Genomic DNA, 25,495 nt, shown 5'->3' with positions numbered 1-25,495 from the left:
TGAAACAGCACCTGAACCAACAAACAATGACCAGTGTAGAACATTGATCAGGTCAGATTAGCTAAATAATCTGGGGGGGTCAGACATTAGTCCTCTTAGTCAGCCTCTGGTTCACAGTGTGATGTTGTTCATGTGGTTACACTGCATGATACCCAACAGGCTTGCAGTTCTAGAAGGTTAGGCGACAAAACCTATATAATGACAAATTAGGCTACTGTATGTTCCACCTGCCCTCCGAAGGAACAAAATACTTGAAGAGCTCTTTTCCAAAAAGCTATGAATTCATTTTTGAAAACATTAATAAGATATGTTATTTAATTGTGTATTTAATAATAATAATAATAATACATTTTATTTAAAGGTGCCTTTCTTCGCACTCAAGGACACCATACAGGGATACAAAAAACATAATAAAAAAATACAAACAATATTTCAGTAAAGATAGAATCAAATAACCATAACCCAATTAAGGTTTCAGTGAAATAACTTGGAAAACAAAATTAATGAATATATATATTCAAAGCCAGAGAGCAGGACGTTTTTAAATAGATAACCTTGTGAAACAATCGCAGGATATATACAGCTATGGTAAAAATTAAGAGACCACTACACATTTTTTTGATGTCATCCTACTGTTGCTGAGTGACATTCGAATGAGTCGATGGTCATATTCAAAATTAAGAGACCACTGCAAATTTGAATATGAACCATCAACTCATTCGAATGTCACTTACCAACCGTAGGATGACATCAGAGAAAAGCTGTATATATATATATATATATATATATATATATAGTGATCAGCATTACATCGCTTTACAAGTCTTAGAGACATTTGCGGATGCAGAATTATGACCTAGGCCACTAGACTGTAAGGCTATGAGGGAAAGCTGAACATGTACAGTTACGTAACGATAAATTGCAAAAGTGGATGCCAACAAACTGCAGAAGTAGGCCATGTCATGGACCAAAAGGACAAAAGACTCTGTTGTTCTTATTGCCTTAGCACTATCCTTCCTTTGCACCAGTAACTCAGTTGGAAACAGTTGTACAGAGGGTAAGAACACACTGACCTACTGTATACTCTTAATGATGAGTGGCTTACATCTGGTGGTATCCAGAGTACCGATACTTGACATCTTACACTGCAGCTTATATTGGGTTGTGTGTGGCACCCCATCATTATGCTTTCTGTGAACTCTTTGTCCAAAAGACCTTTATTGACGTTATTGTTATTTTTACTATTTTAATTAATGTTGGCTTACCAACTTATAATAACTGTTTACTGTTAATTTTAACTAGGTTAACTAGGTTTGTCCCTTTGGACAAAAGTGTCTGCTAAATGCAATAACCATAACCATACTGTAACTATACACTGAGCCTAAATTCTTCCAGTGAAATGCTTTAATGACTTAACTATGCTATTGTGTGCATATATGTTTATATACACCAGGCGTTGCAGGTCATGTGTAATGCATTTGGCAGTCAGTGTCTGGAGAACTTTTATTATGTAATACTTTCATTGACCAGCAGGTGTCCTTAGCCTTCCACATCAGCCTGAAAAGTGAAGTGTGATGACTTGACTATGACTATACTTTCAACAGGATATATCAACTTAAATATGTAGGCTATGTATTAATGAATTTAACATCACAAATTGATAATACGCTGTTAAATGTTCAGACAGTCCTGAATTTCCCCTTGTGGATCAATAAAGTATCTATCTATTTATCTATCTAGACCACAGAGGTCAAAAACAATATCAAATTCACCTTCCTGAAACCTTTGTTTTGGCCTGTGTCAGCTTGCTTAACAGCTGAAGATGCTATAGACACCAAAAAGACTGATCTAATGTTTTTGTGGATCAGGTAGTAGGGCCTAAAATAGACTGCTCGCCAAAAGTTAATTGTATTTTGTGCAAAATATACAGTATATTATAGATATTCTGAGCTGCAATGCAATACTTTCCATTAGTGAAAACACAAACACCACCATTGCTTCTGTTAGTTAGTGTTGCAATCTGCCCATGCCAGAGCTATCCGGGGCAGCGGCTGAGTTGTGGTCTCTCTGTGAGCCATCCCAGATAGCAAAATCAGATTGGCAGATAGTGGACCACTGGTGGTATGCGGCCAGTGGCGTGCCACTTGTGGTCCGCCGTTGGACCACCATCTCTTTAAATTTAACTTGTCATGAATATCAATCCAAGTTATTAAAATGATATATGGAGTATAACTGAACAAATGAAAACGATTTTAGACCAAGAGTGGCAATATATTGGCCCATTTGTCTGCAACCTGCCAGCGGACCGCCAGAGAACTGATGAGCAAAATGCCAGCAGACCAACCATGCCCACAGTGGGCCGACAGTAGTCCACCAGCCTCTTGCTATCTGGAATTTTATTAATGTCAAATAGTCGATTATATTGCAAGGGCCATTGTCCCTGAAGCAACTGAGTGTTAAGTGCCTTGCTAAAGGGCGCAGTGGGGGAAGCCGGGAATTGAACCCACAACCTTTTGGGCTACTGCATGTTAACTCTTTTGGGCTACTGCGTGTTAACTCTTTTGGGCTACTGCGTGTTAACTCTTTTGGGCTACTGCGTGTTAACTCTTTTGGGCTACTGCATGTTAACTCTTTTGGGCTACTGCATGTTAACTCTTTTGGGCTACTGCATGTTAACTCTTTTTTAATATCTAACTCTTTTCTAACCGCCGCAGCTCTTTAGCCACACATACACAGGATTCTGGGATCAGTTAGTCTATTAGTCTCTAGAATTAGTGTCCATCAGCGGTATTCTATCAGCACATACTAACTGGCAACTTGACCTTGACCTTTCATGTCAGAGTGACCTTGACCTCTCATGTCTGTCTGTGTATGTGTGTCATGAGATCAGACACTCCCAGGACAGATGGATACCTAATTAGAGGATAGAATATATTAAAAAGTGAACTCACCCCCCCTCACTTCAGACTGCATGCTTGTCAGCTGACTTGCACCATTTGAGATTAACTGAGCTACTACTAGTAATTGCCTAACTTTTTACCCGAATAGCATGATGTCCCCTTGCAGGGTTTCCAAGTTAAAATCACAACTATACATGACGATGATTATTCCTGTCTGTCCACCCTATTAGCTGGTGTACCAGGAGGTGTCCACCCCCCTGTCCAATGCACACTACCTAGGAGCACACCCCGGGGCGCCATGTACTCCTCCGAGCAAAACCTGGCACGCTACGACCCCATTTCCATGGCCAAGAACTGCTGTGACACACATATTAAAAACCTTTACATCTCAGGTAAGTGTGAGTATGTGTGTCAGACGATTGTTCTGGCTGTGTATATGCAGGTGTCTGAGTATGCATGCAGAATCTCATTCTGTCTGTACAGTACGGCTGTGTATTTGCATTGGTCTAATGCATGTATTTTCTACCTCCCTTTTTTCCCATGTCCCTTCCTCCCTGTCTGTGTGTGTGTGTGTGTGTGTGTGTGTGTTTGAGGTCAGAAAGTGTTCAGCTGTGGTTTTGCGGGGGCCTGCTGATCTTTGCCTCCATAGTACTTGGTCACATCCTCTATGTCGACCTCTTGTTTATAAAGAAGAAACTTTGTTTCAACAAGACACAAAAAATGTTTTGTTAGTCGTAATCGTAGTTGATAGCCTCAGGCCAAAAATCGATCCCAATGCCTCAATGAGTGCAGTGACAGGGACTCTGTGCTGTAGGAGAGGCCGTCCTTCGGATGAGACATTAAACAGGGGTCCTGACTCACTGTGGTCATTAAAGATCCCATAGCTCTTATCGCAGGGAGTAGGGGGTTCCCAAGTGTCCTGACTAAATTCCCAACTGGGCTCATTCAATATGGCCCCCTAATCATCCCCCAGTGTAATTGGCTCATTCAATCTGGCCCCCTAATCATCCCCCAGTGTAATTGGCTCATTCAATCTGGCCCCCTAATCATCCTCCAGTGTAATTGGCTCATTCATTCATTCCCTCACTCTCCACCTCAAGCTGATGTGTGGTGAGCGTTCTGGCACAAAATGCCAGGTGGGTGCTACACATTGGTGTTGGTTAGTGAGGTTCTCTCTTCCCTTTAAAGCGCTTTGGGTGACTTAAAAACGCTCTATAAATGCAACTTGTTGTTGTTGATGAAGATGATAGTAGTTAACTTGTATAGAATTATTGTATAGTCTTGTAGTCTAGTCTCGCAAGTATTATACTTAACTAGACTTGACGAAAGACCCCTCTACACTACCAATGGTAATTACGGTAACTGTATGAGCATCCACTCTGATCGATAAAAAACTATTTTTTTAGACCTACCCACCTGTGATATTCTGACTCGTGTTTCCCTCCTGTCCTTGTTTGAATCTGGGAGGGTCTGAGGGAAACTGAGGATATCTTCCATGAAGTGAACATTTAAATTTCATGTCATTAGGTCAACATTTCCTCTCAGATTGACTGGTTTATATGGGCTGTTAGTGATGCTGGATGGCATCACATTTGTTAAAGGAGAATTCCGGTGTGATTTTGACCTAAAGTGTTTTGAAACATGACGCCGAGTGTGAACCTATGTCTCATAGCCCATCTCGGCTTGTCCCCTGCACTCCGAAATCTGGCGCTAGTTAGCCGATGCTACCAACAAGGCGGCTAATGCCGGTGCCTCGGGCATCGGTCTAGCCATGCAAATAAATCACTGTTTTACACCATTTACGAGGCTCAATGTATCTCCACACTTCATTGGTATACTTCCCAGGGCCCTGACATTTAAAACGAGACATTGAGAACTTTGAAAAAGCACTGGTAGTTTACTTACAAGACGATTTATACAGACAGTGTCTTCACGAAGTTTAGCGTTTGCAGCCATCTTGAATTTAGTCACGATAAGTCGAAATTTAATTTGCACGAATGAACAGGATAAGGGATCAGATTGCAAAAATAATCCCGTGGAAATGCATGGATTCCAGTTGCTGCTTAACATATGTATTGACGATGTACATGACAACGAAGAGCACCTTACAACAAATGGCATAAATGTTTTACTACTCAGTGACGTGAATCTTGCATAGCCTAATGTTGTTTACGGAAGACGTGCTGTAGGCTACACGTGAAGAAGGAGTGGCCATGTGTGCATACATACTAGCCTACTGACTGCAGCTTCAGATGGCATTACGAAGGATAAGAGAAAAGGAAGAGAAGACAGAATGGTTCGCGCTTGTGCTTTTCCAGGTTGCGGCAAGGAGATGAGAAGCTATGTTCCAGAAAGTTTTCACAGGCTACCTCTACACGAGTCAACTTGGAAGCAGTGGCTTGTTGTTTTGCAAGTCGATGTCGAGACACCTATCCATATACTAAAACAGAAGGATTACCGTGTATGTAGTGCACATTTTGGACAACTATTGGATTGATCAAAAGCAATAAAACCCAAGTGTGCAGAGTACTTACTCAGTAGATAAATGTCCATCTTGCCCCTCCGGCGTGGGTCTTCGTGTCCAGTTTAATTTTGGGACATGGAAAAAGGCTTCCAATACCCACAAGTCCAGAAGGGAAGAAAAGCCTTGCGCTAATGTCACGCAGCGTGCGTCTTGAGTGCGATGGTGCAAAAGGTCCCACTCTTTGCAACAAAAACACTCCATATCGGTAGGCATTATCTCACAGCACCGGCAGGAACACCACCATTTCCCCGTGATACGAGGCTGTGTTGTGGCTGTGCTTGCAGCTGCTTGCTCTGCACGCTGTCTCTCAATCTCTCTCCTTTCATGGCGCTCACGCAGCTCTTCCTCCATATATTCAGGCTCAAATAAATAAGGACGCCCATCAAACTCAAATGTTTCCTCCTCGTCTTCATAAAACTCCGTAGCTTCATCATCCGACATCCTTGCAATAGCCTAGTTGCCAACTGTTTGCACTAACTCCAGTCCACAACTAAAGCGAGTATTCACGTGACTTATCAGCTGTAGTTTCGCTCCTGCTCGTCACTCGACTTATCGTGACTAAATTCAAGATGGCTGCAAACGCTAAACTTTGTGAAGACACTGTCTGTATAAATCGTCTTGTAAGTAAACTACCAGTGCTTTTTCAAAGTTCTCAATGTCTCGTTTTAAATGTCAGGGCCCTGGGAAGTATACCAATGAAGTGTGGAGATACGTTGAGCCTCGTAAATGGTGTAAAACAGTGATTTATTTGCATGGCTAGACCGATGCCCGAGGCACCAGCATTAGCCGCCTTGTTGGTAGCATCGGCTAACTAGCGCCAGATTTCTGAGTGCAGGGGACAAGCCGAGATGGGCTATGAGACATAGGTTCACACTCGGCGTCATGTTTCAAAACACTTTAGGTCAAAATCACACCGGAATTCTCCTTTAATATTTGAACCAAACGCCAAACAAAACACATCAGACAGCAAGCTCACCGCTCCTTTCAGGGGGTGCAGGTTTGGGGTTCAGGTTCACTCCACTTTCTTGATGTCCAGTTCACAGAGCAAGGGCTGGGTATAAAGACAAATCTCCTATGAAATTAAAGGTATAACGCCCCCTCCCCCCAAATAATAAGAACGAAAGTAAGAAATCAGTTAGAATTCCTTACAGTACCTATAAAGCCCTGTGGTGTGGTGTGGTGTGGTGAGGTGCGGAAAGCCTGATTAACTTCACATAAACAACAGAACCATGACAACCATAATTGTGTCCATCATTTTTATTGATGTGCATTGCAATAACAGTGTCGATGAGTCATAATGTATAAATGTAAATTTCACAAAATATATACAGACAAATTCACACAGAATGTTGAAATACGTTGAGTCCTAAAACTGTCACTCATCCTCATATTCACACAATGGCTACATGTAACACCAGGTACTGCTTCACATCCAATCAAAGTGCTGCCACCACATTCTTTAACCATCGGGCAGTGCATTTGTGCTTATTCTCTCACAAGGACAAACTATTAGGTAAATACAATCTGCTCACAAGTCCTCACACAATGCAATGCTATGTAGCATTATGCAAAATAATTACAAAAAGTTCAGGAATATACAAGTATATACAAAATAGAAGTAATGGATGAAGGTAGGAATATGTTTGAAAACAACACTATGGACAGAATTGCACAAAATATGGCATGCCTCCAAAGCATGTGAAGGTGACACATCATGTCACATTCTGTGTGGTTTGTATCATCTCATAACAACATATTAGCACACACGTCTTGAGGTATTGACAGATGCCAGTTACAGTGCCATCATTGAAAGGCCAGATTTTTGTATTAACGATATTCACTAGGGTGGCATTACTATATAAAGGAGTCAGCAGGGGGCGATGTGCCTCTCAGAGGCCAATTTACCGTAAGGTTGTTTTTTTTGCACAAAAGTTGTTGAGTTATTGCACAAAAATGTATTTCTGCTTGTTTGACCTCAATAGCTGCCAACACAAGAGGACATGACAAAAACCCTTATTGTCTTTAACAGCCATGCTGAGCATCAAGTAAGCCAAGTGTCATGTGGATCTGTGGCAAATCAACAAAACAACTTTGACAAAACCTACATGACAAAGCTGCGCAACTGCAACTGTCAAATTAAAAAAAAAAAAAAAGGAAATGATAAAGTACGAAAATCTCAATAATTAAAAAAACAGATTCTGTAAAGTGTGTAAAATGCTGCCCCCCTTCAGTTTAATCTTCATCATGAAGAGGTCGACATAGAGGAGGTGGCCCAACACTGTGGAGGCACAGATCAGCCCACCATGCAGGGCCCCTGCAATACCACAGCTGAACACGTCCTGACCTGAAACACACATAAATAGTCTTATTTGGAGATACAGACAAAGCAAGATTTTTCACACAGACAGATCCAATTACGTGAATACAGACAGACTCACAATGACACTCCCTTACCTGTGATGTAGAGGTTTTTGACGGGCGTGTCACAGCGGTTCTTGGCCATTAACACTGGGTCAAAGCGTTCTAGGGTGTGCTCGCCAGAGTACGGGGCCCCCCTGAATGCTCTCAGGTAGTGCTCATTGGAGAGTGGTGTGGCTATCTCCTGGTACACCACCTGAAGGGGGTGACAGACAGAAACACAGAAATGTGAATGATAATTATTCTGTATGGTTGTAATGTTGAAAAAAAAAAAAACATTCAGACAGGAAGTGAAGATTAGTGTTTCCATTCTCCAATATGGTACTCATCTATCATTGGAACTCAAATTCAGTTAGTAGATTTATTCATTCCTGAATAAAAGTAACAAAAAAGTCCTTCCACAACTTACCTTGTCTTTAATCTTAGGGAAATGCTCGCAGGCCCAGTTAAAGAGGTGGTCAGCGAATCTGTTCTTGTACTCTGTGTAGTCGTCTCCTCTCCTCCTTACTGTCCCGTCCTTCCACTCCTCAAACCACTCGTAGTTCACCATGGTCAGAACAGTCATGCAGGATTTGCCTACCAAGGTAAGCATGAGAATTAGCATAACAAGTATGTGTAAGCTTTCATAAAATGCAAAAAAAAATCGGCATTATACTGCATCTGTAATAAGGTTGATAAAAGGGACCCAAATGATTCTGAGATGTGTGTGTTGCATACAGTCTCACCTGGGTGTCTGATCTTTGAGGCAGGGTCTTTGGCAGATGGGAAGGTGATGAACACCATGGGAACATTGTCAGGGGCCTCATCTTTGCTCATAGCAAAGAATTTATCCATCCTGAGACATAAAATCCAATTCAGTTCAAGTCAATTCAGTTTGGTTCAGTTCTGTCCAATTCAATCTAATTCCAGCCTGTATCATTAAATTGTATTCAAGGCATTATATAAGTCATAATATATGGACAAATAAACCCTTAATATGTTGCCTAAATTGGCTAATTTTGGGGATATTTTAGTTCCTTCTTGTAGCTCCACTTGACACTGACGTGTGTCCTCTATCCATTCTTTTTCTAATCACTGGTCAAGGTACTCACGATTTGTCTATGTCGTTTTCCTTGAAGAGCCATAAAGTGGTTGGTGTGATGTCGAGCTCTTCAGCAGTGGCATCGAAACCACAGAAGAGGAGCACGCAAGCTTTGCCAGGTTTCATCATTTGGGCACGCATCTGGATATCTGCAGAAGAAATAAATCATTCCTGTTCACTTTGTTTCAAAAAAGAGAATGTACATTTATTAGATATTTATGATTCACTGTTTTGACTCACCATGTTTTATGTGAATCTGAGGTGGCAGCAAGTACTTGAAGGTGTTGAAGAGGCCACAGTTGGAGATTACGATGGGTGCTTTCACCTCCACTACCTCTTGGCCCTTCCTCACTGCCACACCTGGCCAATCACATAATACAAAACATGTGTGATGACACAAGAGAACAAGACACAAGAGAAAGCCAAGCCCTGAGTGATCTATTCTAAACTAGAGGGGCCATCTCAATCCAGACCAGTACTCACCACAGGCAGCGCCATCTTTATCCAACAGGATTCGAGTGACCGGAGCTCTCACCAGCACTTCACCGCCATACTTGCGGATGGTGTTGCTGATGTGGTAGGGGATCTCACTGGCGCCCCCTCTAGGATAGTAGGCTCCACGCTTGTAGTGGTGGATGAGGAGGGCATTCATGAAGAGGCTACAGTCTCTAGGGCGATCACCTATGGGTGAAGGAGAGAAGGAGGGAGAGATGAGATCAAAGGTTATTAGCCTTGAAGAGCCAAATGTGAAAATAACTATACGAAGATGATCTGCTGCTTCTGCTGACCATAGTAGAGTAGGAGATAACCTGGAGATACTCACCAATGAAGAGGTAGTTGAACATGAGCTGGAGGTCCTTGTTATTGGTCAGCTGGTCAGCCCAGGTGGTGATGCCGGTGGTGGCCAGACGGAAGACGGAGGAGCAGCGGTCAGCGATGCCGGACTTGAGAAAGAAGAGGGCCAGCCAGCGAGGGATGAGCTTCAGGAGGCCCAGGTAGAAGGTCTTCCTGGCAGAGACCTACAACAACAACAACAAATAATGAAACTAAAATTGCCATCAGTATTGACAAATGTTTGCCATATTACCATACAACTCCTCCCTGACTGCACTGGGGCAGTGTCCTCCATGTCATACCTTCATGACTCTGAAGAACTCCTCAACAGCCTTGGTGTCGTCTGGGAATTGCTTCTTCATGTTGGCCTCCATCTCGGTCTTCCCGCTGTAGTAGCTATACTCTCGGTGCTCCTCCCCCTGACCAATGTGGACGGTGTCAAAGTGCTGGGGCAGGGTCACAAATTCCAGCTGACCCTCGGTGATCTGGTCAAAGGCGATTCGCATCAGGCTGTTCTCATGCAGCTGACCGGCGTAGTGCAGGCCTGAAGGCCTACACAACACACACACACACACACACACACACACACATATGACTTTATTGCAGGAGCACAGAGAAACAATGGTGTTGAATTTGTAGCACCTAAGGACAGCTGGTAGCAGCAGGTGACCAGAATGGCTAACTACACCACACCTGTGAAGACTTGCATGTAAAGTAGATTTTCTTCCTAGAAACCTACCCCAAGGACTGCCCCATCTCCTCTGGTGACTGACTTTCTTTCCCTGTCTACACACTGTATCTGAGTAATAGATTTCATATTTAACTTAGTGTCATGACCATATGAGTGGTGTGGCATTGAGTCCAAATGGCAACACTACATGCTCATGTACTAGTACATATTGATTGAACTGATGATCTTTTAGCAGGAAGCACACATAATGTTTAGGTGTTTAGCTATTCATTTTGTGTTCATATAATGAGAATAAAATTTAGATCAGCAACCCATTAGTAGTAGGCCTACTCACCAACATCAAATTCAAAGCCTTTCTCCGTGAAGGTGTGGCAGCATCCACCAGCATTGTCATGTTGCTCTAGAACCAGCACCCTCTTCCCCTTTTTGGCCATACAAGCAGCCGTAGTCAGGCCTCCGAGACCGCTGCCGATGATGATGGCATCCAGGTTCTCAGGGATTCTCTCCCTACTGAAACCTACACGGAGGGAGACACATGAGCAATTGCAGTTGGCCTTGCAGATATCTGACATTATGGTGATAAATGGTACGAGTCCACACCAGCCTGGTTCTCGCCATTTGCTGCTGTGCTTTCTGATATGAGAAAGCAATACAAAAAGGAAAGAAATGGTCAGGAAGACCAAAATCTCATCAGAGAGATAAATGCAGATCCAGCATCCAGTCACACAAAGAAACACAATAAACATGTACTGCATAAGGTTTTTTTTTCAAATGTCATCATGCTATATAAATGCATAGAAGCTTATAGGGATTTGACCTCTCACCTTTCTTCAGCACCTTGTTCCTCTTCTTCTGGTCCACTTCTAGTGGTTCTGTGGGCCGCAGTGACTCCAGAGAGAACGGGCTGGGCTTCAGAAACAGGTACCAGTAGGTTCCCCCAGCACAGGCCAAGGACCCAGACACCAGAAACAGCAGCAGCTTCATGATGAGGGTCAAGCTTCTGATCCAGAGACCCACATAGCAGACCAGTGACACACAGCAGAAGCCTCCAAGAGCTGAGAAAGAGATGAAGAACAGTTCAGAAAAAGGATATGTACAGTTTGTTTTACTTCCACTTACAACAATAAGCAATATACAGTAATTCTCTAAGAGACAGATGTTTTAATCTGTTGTATGAATGTATAACATACTTAATACCACTGTCTCAAAACAGCTGAGGGACTGCTCACAGAAAAAACTGTCAAAACTCATCTCTCATAGTATGTATGCAAATTGTAGCCAATTTACCATGAATGTATCCAAGGGTTCTAATTTTAATCCTGGGCAAAGTGTGAATTTTAAAGTCTAACTAAGCTTGCTTAATAACTATGCACAATGAACTTACAAATGTAATACCATGAGAAAGATCCTGAGCACAAACAGCAGTGGGAAACCTAAAAGCTGTTTTTGTGCAAAAATGTGTGCAATTTCAAATTACAATGTGGGCACCAGTAATCAGATTAGTAAATTATCCGGTGGAGCACGCAGTATGACTATAATCAATAACAGTACAAAGGCTCATTTGCCTATTGGTCTCTATTACAGTATGTCCTTTACCTACTGTAATGTAACGGTTGTTGCATTAATTAACTGCAACCTGAAGCTGGTGCAACAACTGAATGTAGCAGTGGTAAGTCATATATGAATGAAACGAACCAAGCACATTAGCACAATGCTAAAGTCCTTTTGGCTTCCAGTGCCGTTGTACCTTCTGTGAAAAAACCATTGCTGTACCCTTCTTGGGATAGAGAAATGAATGTTTTTCTTGCCCTCTCCAATTTCCTCTCTGACATTAAAGGTTGTATCAGCGATTTCAGGCCAAAAAAAGGCCCAAACATAAATTATCACATTCATCTAATCTTTCCTAACGATCCGCTAGGCAGCCTAGGCTCCAAGATCTGTTCACAAATACAATTGCTATCAACAAGGGTTGGCACCCATTCAAAGGCAAAATAAAGTGTTTCAACCAATAAACGACGAGATGCACGTTTATGAGAGTTTTAATTGCACGGGAGGGAGGGGGAGGGAGTAGCAAGCTAGCTCTCTGTTTTGTTTGAACATCAACAGAAGTGATGTATCCCCGCTATCGCTGATACAACCTTTAACACACAGAGAGATGTGCCAATCCAGAACTTAAAGAATAACGTTGCTATCACACATGGCATTATGTGTTCTTCTCATCTTGCAACCTAAAAATGGCACAAATGTAGCGTTTTATACGGGTCGCTCACCTTTATGCAGCAGCCTGTTCCTCTTCTCCTGGTCCGGTTCTAGTGGATCATTGAGCCATAGCAACTCCAGAGAGAACAGGCTCGGCTTCCCAAACAGGTACCAGTAGGTTCCCCCGGCACAGGCCAAGGACCACACCACAAACATCAGCAGCCACATGATGAGAGTCAAGCCTCTGGTCCAGAGATCCACACAGAAGACCAGTGACAAGCAGCCGAAGCCTCCAGGAGCCAAGGGAGAGATGCTGCAGAGTTCAGAAAGGAGGACTTTCTTCCTGATGAGGTTTAAATGGCCACCACAATAGACTAGTTAATACTGTAGGTTGAGGAAATAACAGTGATAGCAAGTATTTGAGCGTCTGAGAGACTGACACTCAGTGCAGGCCTTTTATATCAACCTTACACGCTCTGGGTGCTGTGGGAGAGGCTTGAGCGGCCGTATTACTTTATACAGCACAAGATCCAGCTAACACTGTATTCATAAGATGATTTGTGTGGAATTCCAAATGGCAGTGTGGCAGTGATCAGATCAGATTAGCTAAATAATCTGTCTGGCTGGTCATTTGCCCTCATAGTCACAACAAGAACAGGACAATTAACATAATCCAAAAATTGGAAGAAATCGACAACACTGCTAAAAGAGGATAAAAAGGAACTCACAGAAGTGGGACATGTTCCACTTTCTGAAGGAACAAAAGACTTGTTTGACCTGGTTGTTCTTCCCCCTATTTAGCACAGTCCTTCGTTTACTCTGGTAATAGTTTAAAACTGCTGTAATGTAGGTTAGTAGGCCTTACTCACTATGAGGCTTTCCACAGCTGAGCAACTGAGACATGGTCTTATAGTAGTGGGAATTAACCTCAAAACAGTCCAGAATCATTATGAATAGAGCACCAAAACTTTTTGATTTATTTTGGACATTCAAGATGGCTGACAAAAAACACTGGAATAACCATAAAATTACATATATTTGGCACATGCCTTATGGTGCCATTATGTTTCTGAAATGTAATACACTACTTCAAGAGGAAAACCACAAACCACAAAGGTTTTGTAATCAGACATAGGAAGTCCTTCGTGTTAACCTGTCAATCAAACTGTGGGCAGTTCGGAGAGAAACAAATCACATAATTCGGGATGGTTACAAGGAAACATAATGGAGTTATTTTTTGTCCATGTAGAGTAAGAAGAAGGATGACCTGTCATCATCAGTGGTGAACTGTGGGTTTTGTGGCTGGGCAATTAAGATACAGGTCGATCAAAACGAATGGACTTTGTCTCCTGATGTTTACCAACCTGCACATCAAACTAGGCTCATTTTCTGGCATACAGTATATGTAATGTCTTTCTGGAACACCAAACGTTAACATTATTATTTACCTTTGTAAAGTAATTAAAATGACATTAATGGTAAAGTAATCATATACATGCATGTATGAAGATGTAGAAAAGCTTTTGTCATTGTTTAAAAAAAAAATGTTCATGTAATGAAATTAGCTTTTTCTTTTTGTTGCCTTAGGGCAACATTAAGGGGTCCTTTTTGGTTACACTTGACAATACAATACACTACACTACACTACAATACACTACTTGACAATATCAACATGAGTGTCATGACACTGTCATGAACGTGTCATAAACAAGTCATAAACGTTTATGACATGACGCTTCTGTCATTAAGTGTCATTCGGTTTTTGTCATAACAAGTTAGGGTTAGATTTAGGGTTAAAGTTAGGGTTAGGGTTTTGCCTCATGTGTCATGACATTCTTATGTCGGTACTAGGGCTGAAACGATTCATCGAGTTACTCGAATAACTCGATTACAAAAATTACTCGAGGCAAAAACCCTGCCTCGAAGCCTCGTTAAATTCCTATGACGCGCACTATACGCGCAGGGATCTGATTGTTCCACAAGGACAGTTGTTCAGGAAGCACACCACTAGCGCGTGAATCGTGATACATTCTGAATTTAGCTGGTAGCGATTCTTGTGGTCAAGATGTCCATAAATGGCAGAGAATGTCTAAAGTTTTCAAGTTTTGGGATCATTACATACTCATAAAGGTAAAGAACAAGCATCTGAACCGAAAACATCCACTCCATGCTGTTTCACCAAGCGTCAATAAAGTAGGCCATCTATCTATCTACGTAGCCTATAGCCTACATTGATGTTGGCTGATTTTAATCACAAACTGTATTTGTAGCGATGTCGTGATGTTTTTAAGTAGTAAACTTATTCACGTTCAATTGCAAGACAGTATGACAGTAAGAACCCCTTCTTATACACATGCATGCACCCTCATCTTTCCTCATGCACAGCACGCGTGTACACATACACACACACAGGTTGCTCGGTTACCATAGCAAATAGGCTCACCACAGAAATTATTTTTTAGTAGCCTAATGGTAAAATTATTTGTTAGTAGCCTAATGGTAGGCTATTTTTTAATAATGGTAAAAGTATTTGTTAGTAGCCTAATGCCAAATGCTGCAGGTGTAGAAATCTATGTAAAGCAGATATTTCCTTTGATGTCAGGTCTAGATTACAGCATAAAACTCGTTGTGCATATTAATACATTAAATTGCTTTCCCTCTTCTTCCTCCCAGCACTTCACAACATAGTATGGACAGCTTTATTCGCCCAGCTAAGTCATGCACAAGAGGTTGCAATTTTATAGAGAGCATTTTGAACATTATTTAATTGTTGGCACTGGCACTTATACTGTAAACACTAAATGGGTAAATTGCAATAAATGGGCTTAGTTTTGGAGCCAAATGTTGGAGTTAGAATAAATACCTCTGTGCCAATTGCTTGATCATTTTACAGCAATGTCATTTTTGTTATGCATTATTTGTTTTGGTTGTTTAAAAATGCAAATAAAAATTATCCGATTAATCGATCGATAAAGTGCTAGATTAATCGATTACAAAAAGAATCGATAGCTGCAGCCCTAGTCGGTACTGTCAAGTAAAGTGTTACCGGCCTGGATCAAATCTAACATGTAAATATGTTTGAAGTGATTTTAACTTTTTATCTAAATGATTTATGAACATTTGTAAAGAATTGTTTAATGTGTATTACAAACTTGAACTTAAATTGCCCATGTGATTCTGTACCATTGTTGCACAATGTAAAAAAAAACACTTGACAGTATTGACAAGAGTGACATGACACTGTCATGAACACATGACACTGTCATGACACATGAACCCTAACCGCTAACCCTAATCCTAACCCCCTAGCTCTAATCCTAACCCTAAACCCAATCCTAACCCTAACTTGTTATGACAAAAACCAAATGACTCTTAATGACAGAAGTCATGACAGTGTCATGTCACTATTACGTTGATACTGTCAAGTAAAGTGTAACCAAACATTTCAGGGGAGGGTCAAAAAAACAGTATCAATAAAATATCCCCAAAAGAAATAAAGTTATTTTTATCATCAAAATCTGTGAAGTAGGGTTAGGTTAAGTTAGCTATCTAAATAATAAATTAAGTTAGCATCTTGAACAACAGCCAAACTTATATTACCTCATGACTTAGGTCAATTAATGCTGTTAATCACATTGGCCTGCAGAGAAGGCCTTGCAGGCCAATGCTTGCTATTATGTCATCAGAGTTTACCACAAAGAGGAACATAATTATTGTGGCTCGCTGTAATACTGATCTCTCGCCAGGGAGCTGGTTTTTATATCCTCCACCTTGCAATATGGTCATGATGCGATTTTGATGTGACCTATGTGCCACTCTTATCATTGACCTGTATCAATGATGTATACAGTTTTTAAAAGATAACAAATCGTCAGGCAAAACTAGATTTTCTATCAAATTGACACAGACCACCTGGAGGTAAAATACTTTCTATGACAAAGAGGCATATACCATGAACTTAACCAATAAACTTGGGAAACTTGGGATTTGTGGACTAAATGGCAGACTCAAGGCCATTTAAGATTCCCATTTGATTGTCATTATAGAAACATAGAATCTAAAATATTACATGTACAGTACACAAGTATACAATGTACTGATTTATCAACTTTGGTTGTATTTTGGTGTTTCAGAGACATCCAAAGTCATGCTAAGAATGCCTAGTATGAGTACTATGAACCCAGCTTCACGGCTTGGAGATAACCATTATAGCTAGCTCACTATCATTCATGTAACTTTATTAGTGCTAACTCTTCTGACGTCTGACTATACAAGCTCCCGCGCTGATTTAAAGGCAGCAAGTGCGTCAAGAAAGGTTCCGCCTTTGACCATGTTAATGGCCGATTGTAAAGTAGAATTTTTGGGGTGGCACCTGGGGTCGAATCGAATCTCGAATCGAATCGAAGCCACTGGCTCCGCCCCGGCTAACTGACTAGTCATTACAGGTTAATGTTACCTATGTTCCAAAAGAAGCAAACTACAATACTGTCAGGAAAAGGGTGACCACAATAAAAAAAGTAAAAATCAGCTCATGTGGGGTAAACACATATTTACTGGACCTGTTTGCATTTACAACTGAGGTGTAGCCCTACTTGATGCATAGTTCAGCAATACTTAGAGGCTAATGAGATAAAGTGAGTGTGTTGACTGACTTAAGTCTGAAGAAGAGCCACAAACTCGAAATGTCACACGATAAAAAAAGATTATGAATGGGGAACTATCTGTAGTGTGGATCTCTTTTCCTCTAGTGAGATAATGGATGTATAAAACTGATTCATTTTACATTAAAAACAAAAAACAGCACATTTGGCTGTATCCACACAAAGAAAATCTACAAAATTGATTCATTGGTAAATTGTTCTATGAAAAACATAATTTATCTTTTGCAATTCCCCTGACAATTATCATACTTATCATAAAACATCAAGACCATTAAGAACAAGACTGAGTGAACATAAATCAACCATTCATAGGAGAGATAAAACTTCACCAGTAGAAAGACATTTTATAGAAAAGAACCACACTCTAGAAGATCTTAAATGCACTGGCATAGAACACGTACATAGATCCCGCAGGCAGGAGCGTCGGACTGGGGGTAAAACACCTACTGATTATAGGGGCCCAAGGGGAGAGAGGGCCCTTGAAAAGTTGAAAAAATCTTGTGCTATTCCCCTGCCCGCAGGGGAGGAGATATAGACAGGAAACTTCTTCAAAGGATGTAATCATCTGCGATCTATGTCTCCAATATGGAATGAATGAAGATTTTGACTTGTCGTCATTTCTTTGAGAATTTATTTTTTTTATGTAACTACACACTTTTGCTATGCCTTTATCATTGTCTGGCCATTTAATGTACTGTATGTTGTGTTGTGAACATTGGAGACACCAAGCGCTCCGACTGATGAATGGCCTGTGAGGCCCGATGCGTCAGAGCGCTCGTTGATCCTGTGCAGCGCTGTAGACAGGCTACGGGTGTCATCAATTGAGGCAACTTGCCTTCTTAAGAATAGGAAGTGGTAAGGGATTACACACACTGACGAAGGCCGCAATGCCGACATGTTTGTTACCCCTGCTGCTAAATGTGAAAATGAATCAGTAAAAATAAACTATTTTAGAGTGCGACCATTTTTTTTATTTTTCTATACATTAAAAACCAATAAAACATGACAACCATAAATATGGTGGCAACATCATTTTAATGGAGTACATTGTACTAGCAATAACAAAATTATAATCTCTTTATCATGAAAAAATAATATATAAATTCCACAAAAAAATTTTGCATGACATTATGACTGACACATGCAGGACAACACATTAAAATTATGCATAACACGAATTATGTCTGAAAACCTCTTTTGCACTAGATGACAAAAGCCATGTGCAACACTAGGTACTGCATGCATCACACTCGATTCAAAGTTCAGACATCCCATCCAAAATTGTTTGCTCATAGAACAAACTACTGTTAATCCAAAAATTCCACAAACAGTCTGCTCTCAGTGCAAATGGTGTCATTATACAACACTCCTATTACACACCAATATGCAGCACATTGAGTTGACAAGGACTTAACAAATATGCAAATAGGTATCCAAGGTAGGATTATTATGTGAAGACACAAATATATTTGAAAACAATTCTAAACATCAACATTTACAGCAGGACATGGATATGTCCTGTCTCAATAATAAGTTCAAATATATCCGCAGGTGGCGATCATCTGGATCTGACCTTCTGAGGTGTGTAATGAGCATGTAATGGCTCACTGAAATGAGTAAGTTGCAGCACCCCCTATGGATTTTTGCAGTGTCCTCTATGTACAATACAAAGGTTCACAAATTGTGATGTGTGTCCATAAAAGTGTACCAGTGGACAAGAAATCACCGAACAAAAATCGGTGGAACAGGACTGTGTCCAAAATTGCATGACCAAGCTACGTTATTGCTAGCTGTGGTCAGAGTAAAACAGAAAGACTTCAATTAGAAAAACAGTTTCTGTAAAGTGCGTAAAATGCTGCCCCCCTTCAGTTTAATCTTCATCATGAAGAGGTCGACGTAGAGGAGGTGGCCCAACACTGTGGAGGCACAGATCAGCCCGCCATGCAGGGCCCCCTGCAATACCACAGCTGAACACGACCTCACACACAAATAGTTTAAAGCACCAATGCAAATACATAGAGATACAGACAAAAGGGAGATTTTTCACACACTCACACACAGACACACACACTTACACACAGACACACACACTCACACACAGACACACACAGACACACACACTCACATACAGACACACACACTCACACACAGACACACACAGACACACACATGACACACACACACTCACACACAGACACACACACTCACACACAGACACACACAGACACACACACTCACATACAGACACACACACTCACACACAGACACACACACTCACACACAGACAGATCCAATTTCATGAATACAGACAGACTCACAATGACATTCCCTTACCTGTGATGTAGAGGTTTTTGACGGGCGTGTCACAGCGGTTCTTGGCCATTAACACTGGGTCAAAGCGTTCTAGGGTGTGCTCGCCAGAGTACGGGGCCCCCCTGAATGCTCTCAGGTAGTGCTCATTGGAGAGTGGTGTGGCTATCTCCTGGTACACCACCTGAACGGGGTGACAGACAGAAACACAGAAATGTGAATGATAATTATTTTTTATGGTTGTGATGTTGACCTGGAAAAAAACTCCTCATGAAAGGAGGATGAAAAGAAATGCCTGTTCTATCTATTGTGTCCTCCAAGTGATCTATCATTAGAGCTCTTGTCTTGTTAAAAGTCATGTTAAAATTCCTTCCATAACTTCATGAGAACCAAAATTTGTATTTTCAGTTTCCTACTTCATGGTTTGTAAAGACTGTGTACTTGCCATGCATCCCCTGCTCACCTTGTCTTTGATCTTAGGGAAATGCTCGCAGGCCCAGTTAAAGAGGTGGTCAGCGAATCTGTTCTTGTACTCTGTGTAGTCGTCTCCTCTCTTCCTAACCGTTGAGTCCTTCCACTCCTCGAACCACTCGTAGTTCACCATGGTCAGGACAGTCATGCAGGATTTGCCTACCAAGATAAGCAGGACAGTTAGCATCACAAGAATGTGGAAGATTGTATTAGATGCAAATCAAATTTATTTCAGCAGTGGGTCCTTAATAATGGGTGAATATGATCTGGGCAATCTCACCTGGGTGTCTGATCTGTGAGGAGGTGTCTTTGGCAGATGGGAAGGTGATGAACACCATGGGAACATTGTCAGGGGCCTCATCTTTGCTCATAGCAAAGAATTTATCCATCCTGAGACAAAGTTCAATACAGGTCAATCCAGTTTCATTTTGTTCATTCTGGTTCAATTAAATTCCAGTTAATTTCTTTACATTAAATTTGTGTGACAAATTAAAGCTCAAGTCTGTCGATGAAATGAGCACATTTTGGTTCAATCTCTTCCATTCTTTAGTTTTTTTCTGGTGGCTTCACTGTTCACATAAGTGTCCACACTTTTCTAATCACTGGTCAAGGTACTCACGATTTGTCTATGTCGTTTTCCTTGAAGAGCCATAAAGTGGTTGGCGTGATGTCGAGCTCTTCAGCAGTGGCATCGAAACCACAGAAGAGGAGCACGCAAGCTTTGCCAGGTTTCATCATTTGGGCACGCGTCTGGATATCTGCAAAAGAAATAATTAATTCCTGTTCACTTTGTTTCAAAAAAGAGATGTTTTTATTCAAGATTCACTTTGTTGTCCTACAGTGTGGGAAATGTGTCTTGGACTGCCACCCATTCTGCAGTTGTGTGTCTATACAGAAATCTTCTACATACAAACATGTGTATAACATGTACAACTAGTGGTCCATCCGACCTAGTGGAAATCCAATTTTTTGCCTTTCCTTGTCATGTTTTGTGTTAGAGTCAGTAATTGGTGTGGTACAATGTCAATAAGGAATAAATAATACTGAATGATGGTTGTGTCTATGGTCTTCCCTAATTGTTTGTTGTGTAAGTTGGCATGACTCACCATGTTTCATCTGAATCTGAGGAGGCAGCAAGTACTTGAAGGTGTTGAAGAGGCCACAGTTGGAGATCACGATGGGTGCTTTCACCTCCACTACCTCTTGGCCCTTTCTCACTGCCACACCTTGACATTCACATAAGATCATAAGAAAACATGTTAGATAAACAAATAATTGACTTTCAGTGAGTCATAAGAGAACAAGACACTAGAGAAAGCCCTGAGTGATCTATTTTAAAGTAGATCTTTCAATCCAGACCAGTACTCACCACAGGCAGCGGCATCTTTATCCAACAGGATTCGATTGACCGGAGCTCTCACCAGCACTTCACCACCATACTTGCGGATGGTGTTGCTGATGTGGTAGGGGATCTCACTGGCGCCCCCTCTAGGATAGTAGGCTCCACGCTTGTAGTGGTGGATGAGGAGGGCATTCATGAAGAGGCTACAGTCTCTAGGGCGATCACCTATGGGTGAAAGAGAGAAGGAGGGAGAGATGAGATCAAAGGTTATTAGCCTTACAAAGCCAAATGTGACAATAACTATACGAAGATGATCTGTTCCTGCTGAAAATAGTAGGGTAGGAGATAACCTGGAGGAACTCACCAATGAAGAGGTAGTTGAACATGAGCTGGAGGTCCTTGTTATTGGTCAGCTGGTCAGCCCATGTGGTGACGCCGGTGGTGGCCAGACGGAAGACAGAGGAGCAGCGGTCAGCTATGCCAGACTTGAGAAAAAAGAGGGCCAGCCAGCGAGGGATGAGCTTCAGGAGGCCCAGGTAGAAGGTCTTCCTGGCTGAGACCTACAACATCAATAACAACAAGTATAATAAGTAAAAACTTACATTGCCTTCAATATGTATGCACTATACACTTTTTAAGTGCATTACAATCCAACTGCTCCTTCCTGACTGCAGTGTCCTCCATATCATACCTTCATGACTCTGAAGAACTCCTCAACAGCCTTGGTGTGGGCCTGGGAACTGCTTCTTCATGTTTGGCCTCCATCTCGGTCTTCCCAGTATAGAAGCTATACTCCGCGGTGCTCCTCTCCTGACCAATGGGATATTGTCAAAGTGCTGGGGCAGGGTCACAAATTCCAGCTGACCCTCTGTGATTTGGTCAAAGGCGATTCGCATCAGGCTGTTCTCATGCAGCTGACCGACGTAGTGAAGGCCTACACACACACACACACACACACACACACACACACACACACATGAGTATGTCGTAAGAGCACAGAGAAAGAAGTGTGGAAAGCGTGTACCCAAAGACAGCCAGAGGGTGGCAGCAGGTGACCTGATTGACTGACTAACCCACACTAGTGGAGGTGTGCCTATAAAGGGGATTCCCTGCACTCTATCACAGGACTACCACCATCTCCTTTCAACTGGTGAGTGACCTTCTTCCTCTGATCATACACTGTTCCTATTCAATGAGTTGTTGAAATTAATTAATTATTCATTAAACTCATGACCATATCTGGACTAGTGAGGAAGCTTAAGGCATTCTACATACTCGATGCACCCGACCGGTAGCGCGACACCGTGACGTCAAAATGACGTAGATCTTGCTGGCGCGCCAGGATTTTAGCCAGGTAGCGCGACACCGTGACGTCAAAATGGCGTAGATCTTGCTGGCGCGCCAGGATTTTAGCCAGGTAGCGCGACACCGTGATGTCAAAATGACGTAGATCTTGCTGGCGCGCCAGGATTGTAGCACACCACTCATTTTTTTTTTCAGACGAGCGCGACAAAGCGGAAACAGGAAGATGGACTAGTTCGTGGCAGAGAATGTCTAATAAAGGGAGAACTGCCACTCTCTGAAAACTTCCGGTTTCTGAACTGGTTGCAGTTCCTCCTGTGGTTCCACATGAGGGCGCTCGTCCACGAGTGCAGAATACATGGAGGTCTATGGAGCTGTACCCCTCAAAATCCACTTTTCTCGGGTTATACTTTTTTTTCCAAGTAATTTGAATATTGTATTCGAAAGGGGAGGCAAAGAAAAAACACTTGGTTGAGTATTATATTTTTTAAAGTCACTTAATTGTTCTAAAAAGCCTTTCAAATGTGTCAATGACGTCATTCATTAGCACAATGCTAGCGTGTTATGGGCAACAACGACCCAACCTGTAAAAATCAAAAGGACATAAGTACTTTCGTTCATTTAACTTTTTGACTTATAACCCATGTTGAAGTTATACAAACTACAATCTAATCTGAGATTTGTCAAGACAATCAGGTGAAAAGAGACAAATTTAGCCGTCTAGCTCCATTGACTCCCATTCATTCTGCACTCATTAAGTGATCACCCCAGTGGAACTCTGGTGGAACTGCAAACCAAAATTAGGTACAATGGGACTTAATACGGGTGGGCCAGGCTCTCCGTGAGAAAAACTCTGTTAGAGGGCAGCGAGTTGCAGTGTTTTACGTTACAGTGGAAGTGAATTTGTAATAGTTTGCTGGATAAGTTAATAAAGTTACCAGCGAGTTGCAACACATGGAATTAAGAGGAAAGAATAGAAACTATTTATTTTCAAACAAAGGATATCTATTAAGGCCTGAACAAAATCTCTTTCCCACTTCAGGAAATTACACAAACTCAGCCAGCCTTTAGCTAGCTAGCCAGCTAACTAAACTGTTTAAATTATTAAAATTTCCCTCAGGATGACTAAAGTATCTATCTATCTATCTATCTACAGTGTCTCTATCTATCTATCTATCTATCTATCTACCTATCTACCTATGCGCACACCTTGGAAACTAGATGATAATGATGGTGGTAGTTGTGAATAGTAGCAACCAAAGTCTGAAGTACCATCATAGAGGCTAGCTAATAGCAGAGCCCGTTTACATTCTCTGCTACTAGTGTTTCTTAATGCAGCTTCTTCTGCTGTGTAGCGTGAGTTAAGCGTTAATCTTTTCACAACAGTGACACCTCTGTTCAGGAGAATATTGCAACTAGTGTCGTGACCCACGGCGCCCGCGAGTACCTCAAATGGTTACGGCGTTTCTGTGACGTCACATTGTCGCGCTACAGGTCGGGTGCGTCGAGTATGTGGCGCACTTAAGTGGCCACACACTACATGGTCGTACACGTGGATTGGACTATTGATTCTACAGCTGCAACCCCACTGGATGTTTAGATGTTTAGCTATCCATAATGTGTTCATATAGTGCATGTACAATTCCCAGCCCATTAGTAGTAGGCCTACTCACCAACATCAAATTCAAAGCCTTTCTCCGTGAAGGTGTGGCAGCATCCACCAGCATTGTCATGTTGCTCTAGAACCAGCACCCTCTTCCCCTTTTTGGCCATACAAGCGGCCGTGAGTCAGGCCTCCGAGACCTGCCGATGATGATGGCATCCAGGTTCTCGGGATTCTCTCCCTACTGAAACCTACACGGAGGGAGACACATATGTAATTGCAGTTGGCCTTGCAGATGTCTGACATTATGATGATAAATAGTATGACTTCACAACCAGTTTAAGTCTCACTATTTTTACAGCTGTGTTTTCTGACCTCACCTTTCAGCAGCAGCCTGTTCCTCTTCTCCTGGTCGGTTCTAGTGACTCTTTGGGCCGAGGGACTCCAGAGAGAACAGGCTCGGCTTCCCAAACAGGTACCAGTAGGGTTCCCCCTTATAGGCACAGGCCAAGGACCACGCCACAAACATCAGCAGCCACATGATGAGAGTCAAGCGTCTGGTCCAGAGATCCACACAACACAGAAGACCAGTGACAAGCAGTGAAAGCTTCTAAGAGCTGAGAGAGAGAGAGAGAGAGAGAAGAACGGGAGGGGGAGTGCAGAGAGAGAAAGAGAGAGATGCTGCAAAGTTCAGCAAAGAGGGTTTACTGTTGAATAGCAGTGAGGAAAAGTACTGCTAGCTTCATTAGTATTGCTTCTCTGCCTTCCTGTCTGAGAGAGACTGACAGTGGCTGCCTTTTATACCAACCTCATCCACTCTGGGTCGTGTGGGAGGGGCTTGTGCACTCACATTATTTGATACAGCACCAGAACCAACAAACAATGACCAGTGTAGAACATTGATCAGGTCAGATTAGCTAAATAATCTGGGGGGGTCAGACATTAGTCCTCTTAGTCATGAGCCAGTCTTGGCCCCATAGAACGCCATGTGGCAGACCTCTGGTTCACAGTGTGATGATGTTGTTTGGTCATATTGCATGATACCCAACAGGCTTGCAGTTCCAGAAGGTCAGGTGACAAAACAGTTATATAATGACAAAGTAGGCTATGTTCCACCTGCCCTCCGAAGGAACAAAAGACCTGCAAGAGCTCTACTGCA

General features: G+C 42.0%; 1 protein-coding gene and 1 pseudogene across 1 annotated transcript; both read right to left on the bottom strand.

Moving 5' to 3' along the window:
* Positions 1-6,666: 6,666 nt before the first annotated feature.
* Positions 6,667-12,984, bottom strand: LOC125287842 (inactive all-trans-retinol 13,14-reductase-like). Its single transcript, XM_048233889.1, has 12 exons — positions 12,719-12,984; positions 11,273-11,503; positions 10,783-10,965; positions 10,060-10,301; positions 9,747-9,942; positions 9,407-9,604; positions 9,164-9,283; positions 8,934-9,072; positions 8,568-8,677; positions 8,252-8,418; positions 7,879-8,038; positions 6,667-7,768 (listed from the first exon to the last, which is right to left on the bottom strand). Exons 1-12 carry the CDS (start codon positions 12,873-12,875, stop codon positions 7,608-7,610), a joined length of 2,064 nt encoding a protein of 687 aa, XP_048089846.1. The 5' UTR covers positions 12,876-12,984; the 3' UTR covers positions 6,667-7,607.
* A 6,145-nt stretch (positions 12,985-19,129) lies between these two features.
* On the bottom strand, positions 19,130-25,375 carry LOC125287988 (annotated as a pseudogene).
* Positions 25,376-25,495: the final 120 nt, after the last annotated feature.

The sequence above is a fragment of the Alosa alosa genome, chromosome 22 (genome assembly GCF_017589495.1).
Source record: "Alosa alosa isolate M-15738 ecotype Scorff River chromosome 22, AALO_Geno_1.1, whole genome shotgun sequence".
NCBI lineage: Eukaryota > Metazoa > Chordata > Actinopteri > Clupeiformes > Clupeidae > Alosa > Alosa alosa.
Note: the sequence above shows the minus strand (reverse complement) of the source record. Positions and strands in the feature narration are given on the sequence as shown.